General features: G+C 44.0%; 1 protein-coding gene across 5 annotated transcripts in view; it reads right to left on the reverse strand.

Moving 5' to 3' along the window:
• Nucleotides 1-2,326: 2,326 nt before the first annotated feature.
• The window catches only part of ALX4 (ALX homeobox 4), a 97,457-nt gene continuing 87,489 nt past the window's right edge, over nucleotides 2,327-12,294 (reverse strand). For all 5 annotated transcript variants that reach the window (XM_090032977.1, XM_090032976.1, XM_090032974.1 and 2 more), the window contains one exon: nucleotides 2,327-12,286. In XM_090032977.1, coding sequence (XP_089889103.1) covers nucleotides 11,963-12,286 — 324 coding nt within the window. In that variant the 3' untranslated portion in view covers nucleotides 2,327-11,962. The remainder of the gene's footprint in view (nucleotides 12,287-12,294) is intronic.

Below are 12,294 nucleotides of genomic sequence, written 5' to 3' on the forward strand. Positions count from 1 at the left end.
GCTCCTACTGGATGTGTAGTATTTGGTGCATACACACTCTCAATTCATGATGCCAGTCACTGTAGTATCTGAATAGCTTCCAGAAATGCACAGAGCCTCAAAACCCCTTCATGAAGGGAGTCAGTATTATCCTTGTTACAGATGAGAGAACTGAGGCACAGAGAAGTGGTGACTTACCAAGGTCATTCAGACTGGATGTAGGCAAAACTGCTGGGTTGATACTTGCTTAGTGAACAAGATATATTTTACATTAAGGGATGATCAAGCAGTTGGGAGAGTTAACCAAACTGGCACATTGCTAGCAGCAGCCAGAGAGCTCTCCACCTGAGAAAGTGTGGCCAATCCCAGAGAGGTGTTCCCACAAGAAAGCCTGACAGGGCTGCAAGAGCCTCTGTTTGCTCTCTCCATTTTTGTGGAGATGGTTCCAATAATTATTCTCCAAATGTCCTTGATGCTATCCCCAAACACCTGGATGGTCTGTTTTACTTGGAGAAAGGGGAAATGCTTTTGGTTAACTGCTTCCTTTCCAAACCAGTGACAATTCTGCAAGAACTTTCCTGTCACATCAAATGGGGGAAATTTCTATGGTAGAGCAGAACCGTGTAGTATTCCTTCTACCTCACAGGATTGGCCTGTATTTGGATTTTCTTATATTAGCTGCCAAACTCTGGGGGAGAATTGCTTCAGTTACCCTTTCCCAGCTCTCAGTTGCTTACTGCCTGTGTGCACAGCTGCTCTGCTCCTTACTTAAGGGCAAACTCAGTGCTCTTAAAATTTTTTGGACAGGTATTAAGAGGGACTTCAGGTTTTTGTCTGCACAACTGGCTCAGTGTGGGAAGCTGCTGCTCAAGCTTCTTATGTCATTGTCCCCACCACTAAGGAATCTGAGTTCATCTCTATTTTGCCTTTTTTTTCTTAAGACTGGTAATCACATGGGCCATTTGTGGGGTTTTTTACCTTGATGTCATTTGTGTCTCTACCCCAAGAGTTGGCTGGGGACTGACTACTCATTTAAGGCAATGAACCACCCACCCATGAGATGCTAGTTATCGAAAATCAGTGTATGACACAACATAAAAATGAAAAGTGTTATGGCATTCCCACGTTCTTCAGTTTGTTCGTTAAGTCTTTTGTTCTTATGTGTCCATGGATATATTAAAAAGTATAACCAGGCACACATGGCTCTGAGATGAAATTCAACCAGAAAAACATGATAGCAGTTTTAAATATTTGAAAGGCTACCATAAAGAAGAGAGAGCAAGAATTGATCTTTTTGCCACATCAGGCAATTAGTTTATATAACAGAAAAGCAGATTTACATCAAATCTCAGGAAAGCCTTCCTAATCATAAACACAGTAGGATAATGGCATAAGCTTCCTAGAGAAGTTGCAGAATCTCCTTTCAAGAAGAGGCTGGTAAATCAATTTGGGATGGTTTAGAAACAACAAATCCTGCATCTATGCAGGGTATTGGACTTCTTTGACTGCTGAGGTTTCTTTCCATCTGTATACATCTCTACAGGAATGAATTATGGATCTTGCCATCGTATTTATAAGTATGTGCTCTTAATTAATATGGGAAAATACAATACTTCAGAGCTTGAAGGCAGTGGATTTCTGGCATGGCTACAGGTATGCCTTAACAGTGCTAAGTGCACCACCACTTTGCAAGAGGCACAGTCCCCTACCCTTACACATGCCTGCTTCTCCTGCCCCTCACACACTAAACTTAGAAGTGAGGTGCTGTGGCCTTAACCTCCACTCCAGAAATCACTGTCTCTGCTCAAGTAGGTTCAGGTAAGGTCAGTGCCTGAAACTTAAACATGTTAGAAGTGAAGGAGGAAACAATACGTGGAAGATTGATAGCAGAGAGCAAAGCTTCTGCACGCAAGATATGATGTCTTCTCATAGACATCATGGTGAAGAAAAGATACTTTGAGAACTGGAATTTTATCTTGCCCCTTGTGGAGGCACAAGAAGCTCTGGGATATAAGCCTTTCTTCAAGAAGTACTAGACCAGCTGTCTTCTTCTCATTATGAAGTAACAACCTCATTTTTTATGTTATGTAGTTAAAACAGGGCAAGTGGAAGATCCCTTAAAAGTAATAAATGCTAGTTTGTCTCTGATTCAATGCAACACCTTAATACAGAGTGAGGGCTGTATAGCACATGGGCCATATGATGCAGGATGGGCTCCTAGGAATCCTCTTTTCACCTTCCTCCCTGCTGCCCCCTACCATGGAGGCTGTGTGGGTGGTGGTCAGTCTCTTGGCCCATGCCGTGCTGGCAGTGTGAGCCCCCCCACCAACCCAGGCCCTCCACCACTGTAGAGCAGTGGGAGGGGTGGCTGGAGAAACCCATGGGCCACCAGCTGTACAGCCCCTGCCTAACACATAGGCTGCATATGGCCACATACAGATGCATATTTAACAGCATTTTCTAAAAAGTGTAGGTTGTGATTGGTCCATCAATTTAATAGTAATCACCTTTTAAAAAAGAGAGGGGAAGCGAAATCTTCAGACAAAAAGAGTTTACAGAAGGAATTGCTTTTCATTCAGATATCCAGAAATCTCAGATAGAGCAAGGCTGCACACCACAAGAAAAAGGGTGCATTTAAATTTTGTATTCTAGCCAAACTATCCTGTAGGAAATTGCCTTCTACATCCCTAAATTCCTTCTGCAGTTATAGTTGGGAAATGCATATCACCATAGTGTGTGGTCTTGGGGAAGTGTGGAGTGCTATTGCTGGCTCTGTCACTGAATCGGGGTGGTTCTGGGAAGGCCTCATCTCTTACTACCTTTCCACTTGATGTGGATAAGTTAATTGGTGCTGTGTTCTGAAAATATAAAAGGCAAGATTCTATGGAAGGGCATTATTGTAGGTACATTTAGCCCAAAATTGATAGCATTACCCTGGTTCATCCTGCTCATTAAAAATCCCATCATTCCATGGGGATTTCCAGGCTATGAGCAATTTTATGTTGGCCATGTAAACCCTTGAAAAGAGGATAAACTGATGCTTCGACAGCATCAGGAGAATCTAGCTTCAGGGAGTGGAGGGATTTTTTTTCTGCAAGTGGACTGATACAGGGAAGGAATAGACAAGGGTTATCCTGAATCTTCATTACACAGTACCTTGTGATTTGGAAAATTAGTTATTCCACTTTTGATCTAAACGGGTGCTTCACAGCTTGCTAATTGAATAACAAAGGCCAGTGCAGGTTGCAATGCATTGCACAGATTTGCAATAATGGTTAGGCAATGGCGTTGCTAAAAGGCTAGAAAATGGATTTATAGAGGATGGTTTGGATAGGGATGATGCTGCTTCTGGTGGGATTGGACTAGATGACCTCTAGAGGTCCTTTCCAGCCCTGCTGCTCTATGATTCTATGAATAGTATATCAGCTGGAGTCAGTATCATAATGAGGGAGGGGCAACTGGGGCAGCTGCCCTGGGTGCCAACTTGGGAAGCAGAAAAAACTTCTCACTATCGTGCCAATTTCAGTCAAAAATTACAGCTGCCTTTGTGTGTTGCAGGTGCCCTGGGCTCCTGGGCCACTTGGTGACACCTCTAGCTGCAATGCTCTTCTGCTGTGTCTGGGCTCGGGGCAAAATGCAGGTTCTGCTCCAAACTTGCAGCACATCTGTGTATTGACTTATTCCTGTTACTCACTGGTGGTGTCAATCTTGGTAAATCTATAAAGTCAGTTAGAGGAAAAGGAGGCTGCAGATGCAAACTAGTCAGTGAAAGGAAGCAAAAAGATAATTTCCCTATGAAACCCTAATTTCCCTCATGTTGAGAGGAGGCAGAGGAGAAGGTGTGAGAGAACAGAGCAGTGTCTAACAGGTGATCAGACCTGGTCCAGATCCTTTGGTCTCAGCCTAGTCCTGACATTGAGGAGGTTCAAGCTGTGACTCCACTCTTGCTGTTACCAGCATTCCCCAAGGTGCAGGAAGAGTTAAAGATAGTTAAGCTCATTGCAAGGGGCCAGTTTTCCCCCGGTCTGATCACCATCAAGTGACCTGTAGCAGTGGCTGGTGAAGCAGAAAACTAGTAAGTCTCAGAAGGCCACAACAACAAAAAAATATCCACAGGAGGGAAACAGATATGGAAGGGGAGTTTTGAACATCTGACACATGAGAGCAAGTGACCCTCTCAAAGGCTATTTCCTACACTGACACCACTGGTTTCTCTGCTTTTTGAAAGGCAGCAATGGATTGGAGACAGGGAGTTGGGTCTCCTGGGTCCTATTTCCAAATTTGTCAGTGGCTTGTTTAACATTGGACAAGTCACATGCCTATTTCTATAGAATACGATGGCCTAGTTTGTTAATATTTGAGAAGTGCTTAGAAATAAGAAAGGGAAAGGAGCTAGAGAAGGACCCAGTAGTATGTCGTTATCAGGTGTGAGTGCTTCTAGCAGAAATAGCATCATGAGAATGATCCTACAATCCTGAGCTTCGTTTTGCTAACTAGCAGCCCCTTTAACAGTGCTCTCTTGTAGCTGGCTCTGAATTTGCTTGCAGGATGATCCTATGTCTTGGATTTTGGCTGTTAACCATCTCTTTGTACCGGGCAGAGGCAGCAGGCCTGTGAGCTACCACCTGTTGTTAATCTAGCCCTGGCTAATCCATTCTGCACTGTGTCAGCAGTTCAAAAGGGCACTGTTAGTATTTTTTGCCAACTTCAATTAATGTGAGATTTCAGAGGCCCCCTCTGATCACATTTCATCTGTCATGAGTCAGGAACAAAACAGACAGATTCCAGTTGAGAGGAGAGAAGAGAAGGAGTTTATTGCAAACACAACAACAACAGCAACAACAACCTTTGGATCTGCTCAGCCAATGCTGTAGGTAACTCATCTCATCTCCAGCAATTTGACTTCTTTTTTTAAAAAAAGCACCCAGAAAGTCCAACCCCTCCCACCTCCCCTAAACACTGTAAGTGCAATAACTTACTTCCAAAAAAAAAAAATTAAAAAGAACCAAGATGCAAGACTGTTTTTTCTTTTTTAATATTACACTGTAATGAACTTGTAATACATGTCTGCATAGGCATTAAAATTGAATGGCACAAACCTCACATTGCAATATTTTTTTCATACTTTTAAAAATTCATTTTTCCCCCAGAACTTTTTTGGTTTTTAATGTTTTTTTCTTAATATCTTCTACCCCAGGCTGTTAAGCTAAAGAAAAAGTTGCGTTTATACATGGTTACAATATTTTACAACAAGAACAATAGTATTGATTGAGGTTTGTTTTCTTTCTTTCTCCCACTCTCTTTCAAACACTGCACACCTAAACTGATAATATTATTATACATTGAAAACTGTCCTTCAAAATCAGTAGTATAAAAGTCCTAGCTCTATCTATCTATCTAGATATGTGGAGAGGGGTGGGGTGGAAGTAATCATGTTACCAGCAAAGAGTTAATAAGGTACAAGGTCAATCTTTTGCCTCCCTGCAGTACCATTAATAAAGCTGAGACTGGCTGCCTGATTTTCAGCATGATTCTGCCGCAGTTCCCATTTGGATTTAATTCTTAATTCAGTCTGTTTGCTTTTTGCTGTGTCAGTCAGAGCAGCAAAATAAACATAGTTCTCTGTGTCTGTTTGATTATTTTTGAAACCCTTTCCAGGAAACTACCTTTTGAGCTTAGTTTGTTTTTAGAGTGTTTTACAACATACTGCGAAGTCTGGGGGTACTCAGTGAATGGGAACACCCGCAAAAAAAAAGACGCCTCCCCATATAAATGGACACATCACATGCAGGCACATGCCACATCCAGACTGTACAGTGCAATCCACATACTCACTGCAAACAGAGATGGCATATGGGATATGCACACAACACTGCATACAAGCTTGTACATTCACACTGTACATTCTGCACACAGTTCAGCCACCTATGTGCATGTACGCGTGGGCACACACACCCGTACTATTGCTCACACACCTAGAGTTGTTCTTAAGTGTTGTTATCCAGCTACAATCTGTTGGGCCACACCTTTGTCACTCATTTCAAACCTAGGCAACAGATTAAGCCAATTTGCCTTTGCTTGATTTCTCAGGCCATTGTTACAGGGAACTAGCAATATTAGTGCTGAAGAGATGAGACCTTTAATTCATTAGTGGATTTTAAAGGAAACGACAAGCACAGCAGATGGCTTATGGGCCTACTAGGAGCTTGCAGGAACAATGTTTTGGAGTTTCCTGGGTGGCAGAAAGCAAGTCCTCCTGCCTGACTGCTTCACCAGCACTGGCGTCTCTTAAGAAACCTATTCTGGGGCAGGAGAATAGGAGGAATTTCATTCAGTTTTAGAAACCTACCATGCCTATGCCACGTATGGAGGAAAAATGCATTACTGTCCTCTCCTGCCCTCCATGATCTGATTATTTTATAGAACCAAGTATTCTCCAAGTGTCATCTATATGAAACCCATGCACCCTTCTTGGTGGCTGGTAGAAAGGAACCATTTTGGAGCCTACTAGTGGAAGACCTGGGAGCAGGAAATATGTAGGAAATATTTTAAAGTTATGTTAATGTTAATTATTGCCACTAATAAATGCTACCAGGTCCTTGGATAGATACTGGTGCCTGACCACATGTTAACATGCTCTGGGAGCCATGCTGCTGTTTGGCCTGTTCCCATTTTCAAGCTTTAGTGCTTTCTCCTGTGTGTTTCTAATGATGGGCAGAAGAAAAGTGGCTGCTGCTGTATCCTTCCCTCTTGGAGCACTGGATTCATGCTAGAGGGCACAGCTTCTCTGGAGGTTTCTAAACCTTTAGGATTGCCAGCAGAGAGCGCAGGAGAGAGCAAAACACCATTGCTGGCACTGTGGCAGTGGTCCTAGGCACTTGAGCCAGTTATTCTAGTATCCTGACCCACAGCTGCTGAAAACTCCCATCTCCAGTCATGCCTGTCACTCTGTTCTGTAATTTTTTTTTCTAAGTGGGCAGGCTTAAGGTTGTATGGACAGGCAGGCAGGCTTAAGGTTGGCAAGGCCAAGGCAAGGCGATCACAACTCCAGTTACAGAGGGTAGCAAAATATAAAATATCAAAAGATCATGAAGAAAATAGAAAGGAGACAAGATGAAAGGTGCCTCCCTGTGATGGAGGGTAGGACTCAAAGGATCACCAATGTGAGAACTGGGAAGGCAAAATAAGTCATGGTTGGGTTAAAGAAAGTTCTATATTTTTTAATAGATTTTTTTTTTCTATTTGAAGAGTTTCTTAAAATTGTGTGTGTGTGTGTGTGTGCGCGCACACACACCATAACACACATGTATTAAGTGGCTCTGATGCTTTCAAGTAACAATGTTCCACCTTTCAGCTCCACTTTGTGTCATTGAATTAGGACCTTGTGGGGGAACGGCACTCAGAGGGCAGCGCCAGATTGAGAGAGAGCGAGCAAGCAAGCAGAAGTACTTATAAGTAGCTGGAGGCACTTAATGGCACTTATTTCTTCTAATGGAAACCGCCTCCCTTATCCTGCCACCCCACCCCCACCCCCCCGCCTTCAACACAGCTCTTGTAACTCCATGCCTCAGAGAAGGGCAAGAGCGGTTGGCTGTAGCACAAATCTAATGAGTCAATGGGGTATTTTGCACAAGGATTTTAGAGAAAGAAAATTTGGGGTTGAAATGCAATGCCAGTGTCACTTCTCTGTTTCCTTTAAATAACTGTCTTTAATAAGTCAAGGCATATAAGCCTTCATCCTACAAGTTGCTAATGGCTTGGGTGAAGTACAGTGAAAACTTCCACTGAGCTCAACAGAGACACCCCCTAGTAGATCTCACCTGTTCAAATCGTATTGACCTTGAGGAATGGAGGGGGCTCAGCAGCTTACAAAATCAGGCCTAAACTGTCCCATCACAGCCTTTTTAAAGCTGCCTCAGTTTTAAAAAGAGGGGTTAATTTGCCTACTTGCTACTATTTCCTATTATGCTGTATACCTTTTTTCCTTGTACTGTATATGCAAAGGAGCTAAAAGAGGTCCTTCCCAAGTACCCGTGATGTATCCCATATTGCACAGTAGTGTCTCCTGCCATTGAGGAAGGAGGCTTGTTGTGCTATTCAGCTTTCAGCATTCAGCTACTAACAAAGTCGCTTCGTGGTCATTGCCCCTGTTTAGAATAGGGCCACGGGCAATTCTTGTTTGGTGACATATAAAGGAGGTTTTATGTTTAAGGCTATTTTTACTGTGAGACTCATGAAAGGAGGAGGAACACAGATTTGATGAGGAAGGGTAGAAAAAGCCAGGTTTTGCTTCATCCCAGGCTCTCTCCAAACATCATCTTCTAGCTGAAATGTACGGGCCAGGTTTGATGTCCCGTATGTAGCATCTTTTTGGCAATTTGTGTGAAGCTAGGGGTATGTAGGAGGAGAGTGGTGCTCCATTCCTGATGCAGAGCCTTAGCAGGTGGACAACTACAGCTGGCTTGGGTACTGTACTCAAGCCCTTCCATGGCTGTAGACCAGGCCAGGCTTTGCACAGACTGTGGTGGTGACCATGAGTAGAACAAGCTGGGAACTAGGCAGGCAAAGTGAACCACAGAGCCTGTCTGGGTCAAGCAGTCTCACTAAAGGATCCCCATTACATTCAGCGTAACTAAGTCCTATTCTTTTCTAGTGGGGGGCGGGGAGGCAGGGGGAGGATATGTAGTGGCCAAAGTATTTCTTGAATTACAAAATCTCTCCAGTGCCACTAAGGTGGCTTTAAGTAGAGGTTATGTGCTACCCCAGTATAGTTGGACAATTAGGTTTCTGTCTAAATATATTCATTTCAGAATAAAATGGATGAATATGAAACCAACTAGAAATGGGCTCAGGGAATAGAAACACCAATCCATGCAAAAATGCCCCTTCTTGCACAGCGCTGACAACCCAAACAGAAGAGATCTGAGCTAGTTTAGCAAAGCTAGAGGTAGCAAAGCTAGAGGGTGAAACCAACCACATGAACTTCACTGGCCAAGCAGGAAGCGGTACAGAAACAAAGCAATTTAACTGTATGTGTGGAAAAGCCAATCAAGGGCCTAGCTCTGGACTGGAATGAAGTGAGGGCACGTAGAGGCCCTTCCTGGCTCTACTGTCTGGGATTCTCTTCCAGCCTTCTCATTTTTATTCTGGAAAGGTGTTTTTATTAACATAAGAATGCTCAGGAGAGGGGTGAGAAGGATTTAAATTTAAGTGTGGTCTATGCCTGAACAGTGTCTCTAATACAACCACTAGAATGGCAGTATTTCCAATGTAATTAATTGCCTGGTGTGGCGATCAACACTGTTTTTAGCAAATAAAAAAACCCAAACAGCTTCCCATGCAAGGAACATCCCTCCACTTAGCCCTGACTGAAGACACTTTATTGCAGTCTTCTGGGTGCGTACGTGACATCTTTCCTGCGAGCAACAGAGTAAAGATCCCCTTAGCATTTTACCAACCCTACTTTTTCAAGGAAAAAATGAGCTAGGAGTATTAGTTTTGCTTATTCTGATAAATATATATTAATGCTAGATTAATATAGCCATATCATTTATATAGTGCACAGCAATGGTGAGGCACTACATAAATAATATATTATATACACATAGTTAGCTTGGAACCTACATTTAGAATAGTCCAATGTTTAGCCTCATGGTTAGACTTTCCAAAATGTATTGAAACAGGACTCCCAAGAAGAACAGAGGCCAAAGGGACACTGTTAGTTTTATAAATGGGAAAATTCTGCATTACCCTGCCCAGAACACCAGTGGGATGATCCTGCTTAAAGGAAATGAAGCCTTCCTCTAAGTAGCAGAGACTCTTCTGAGAACTTGTTTCTTAATGTTGTTGTGCTCCAACAGAAAAACTCACCAATTGTCTCAAAAGAATTAGCATCCTCAGCCCAATCTATTGGCTCAAATATGGTAGGCCAAGTTCATCCAAATGTAATGCTACTGAAATCACTAGACTTGCATACAAACATAAGCCTGAAATCAACGTGGAAGCAGATTCTTGGGAGAGCATGAGTGATGAAGCTATGATGCAGCTTCTTATTTTCATGGGCAGATGCACCCAACCCAAGCTGATTAAATTGCTTCAGGAGCACAGGTATGGAGGATGAGTACCACTCCATCCTGTCTTTAGTGTTGTGTCAAATCTAGCAGTATTGTGTTTAAGTGATAGTATAAAGGCAGGTTTGGAGATTATACCTAGTACCATGGACTTGCTGGAAAAATCTGAGGAGGACTTAGCTCTGGGGGGAGAGCTCACCCCCAAGTTAATTAATGATGCTGGTAATAAAACAAAATGGGCACATCTACATGTACACTTTAATGCACAGTAGCCTATTTTACTGTGCATTAAAGTTTCACATAAAAAAACATGCAATTACACTAATGTGCAGTAAAATAGACTACGGCGCATTATGTGACACTTGAAAACTGTACGTATTTGTTACTGTGCATTATGGCACCTAATGCACATTTCTTTAGAACCTCACATTGGAGGTACTAAATTTAATGCTCATTAGAAAACGCCTTAAGGCATGTGTAGATGCACCCAATATGAATTAGACAGAAAAATCAAGAAACCCCCCTAACTGTAAGGACATGGACAGTTCAGGAGGTTCTGCCTTTCTTCTGCACTCTTCTCCTTGCTGACTGGAATTTAAGAGGATGAGCACTGGAGGCCACATTCCCCCTACTGCTGGGGAGATGCCTGGAGATGGTTGTTACCTATGGGGTACTCTGCTATATATAACAATTCTAGACATACTAATCCTGCATCTTGGGGGATGGGGGTGCGGGGAGGGGGGGTTGTTGAAGGATTCCACAGATGCATCCAAGCTGGAAACCAGGTGTGTGCTAGTGCTAGAACCATTTCTCAAGGGGATCTCACTTCTGCTACGGATACCATCAGGCCCGTGCTGTGCTGGACAGGGCCTGCCCAACAGTTGCACTTAACTGAGTGGCTGATTGTAGGTAGAAGCCAGTAGCTGCTGACCAAATAAACAAAGAAAATTATCAGGCTTATTGTCTCTTCCCCACTATGGATCTCTGCTCAGTAAAGCAAACAGTATAAATGTTAGCTTTTTTCCTAGGCAGGTGTGAAGCTTACTGGGTACTTCGCCCCTAAAATTTTTGAAAAGGCAAGAAAAAGGACCACTTTTGGAAACCACCTTCTACCCTGAATGGAGGGTGACTGAAGGGGGATGGGGCATAGGAGCTAGATCTTGAGGTTACAGGATAAGCCTTCCAGGAAAGGTGGTGCTCATCTCTCTCCTCGAGGTGCTCTGTTGGGACTACCACCACCACCATACCCCAAGAATCTACACAGTGCCTTGATTCTTCTAAGATTGTGCAAGACAGGAAAAAATCAAGGGCAGGAGGAGATGGGGGCAAAGGCACTTTCATTCTAGCCGGGATTACCCTCCCCATTCAAGCTAAGAGTTGTGATTCCTGCCTAGAGGCCAAGAGCTCTGGGGCTTCCTAGAAGATGCCTCCTTGCTGGTGTCTCTAGGCTCTGTATGGGGCAGAACAAATGGGATGAGAAATAATGATACCTTAACAACCCCGTACGAGGGGAAAAGAAGGCACCTGGAAATGACTTGCAGCTCTAGCTCTGTGGCAAGTTAGATCTGGTGTCAGAAAAGGAGCAGAGAGAAAAATGCCCTGGTCATTGGCAACATGAGTATGGCAGCAAGACAGTGTCCTGTGGTAGAAGGAAAGCCAAGTCTCTTTGGGAGAGGTGAAACTCCACACCTTCCTTTTATCCCACCTGATCCCAGGAACCTGGGAGCTGCCCATGTGTATGCCTGTAACACTCCTCTTACGGTAACATATGTACTCTACATGCCTAGGGTAGCTAAAAGTGCTGCACGCAGATCTCCAAGGAGGCAATGGCTGTCTTGAGTCCAAGCGGATGGATTTATTTGGTTGTCCCCATTTGCTCTATCAGTGTCTGCAGGGCGTTGACCGCAGCCCTGTCATGTCGCCCAGGAGATGGCAGCACTGTGCTCCTTTGCCTTCATCCTCAGGGCTGCGATGCTGGAGGTCTTGCGGTCCGGCTCACTGTTCAGCTCGTAGCCATTGAGGCCCGGGCTGATCCCGGCAGTGCCAAACAGACTGCCCATGTGAGTCTGTCCCACGTGGCTGCCTGGGCTGGAGACGCTCAGGAACTCAGAGACTCCACCGGCCGCATGGGGGTGAGCATGGGGGGACATGCAGGAGGGCACCGTGTCACAGGGGACCACGCAGGCAGGCACAGGAGAGGCAGCACCATTGTTCCCAATCCAGGATGGGTTCTGGATCTGGGGTA

The sequence above is a fragment of the Crocodylus siamensis genome, chromosome 2 (assembly GCF_052110815.1).
Source record: "Crocodylus siamensis isolate JL-2025a chromosome 2, ASM5211081v1, whole genome shotgun sequence".
Taxonomy (NCBI): domain Eukaryota; kingdom Metazoa; phylum Chordata; order Crocodylia; family Crocodylidae; genus Crocodylus; species Crocodylus siamensis.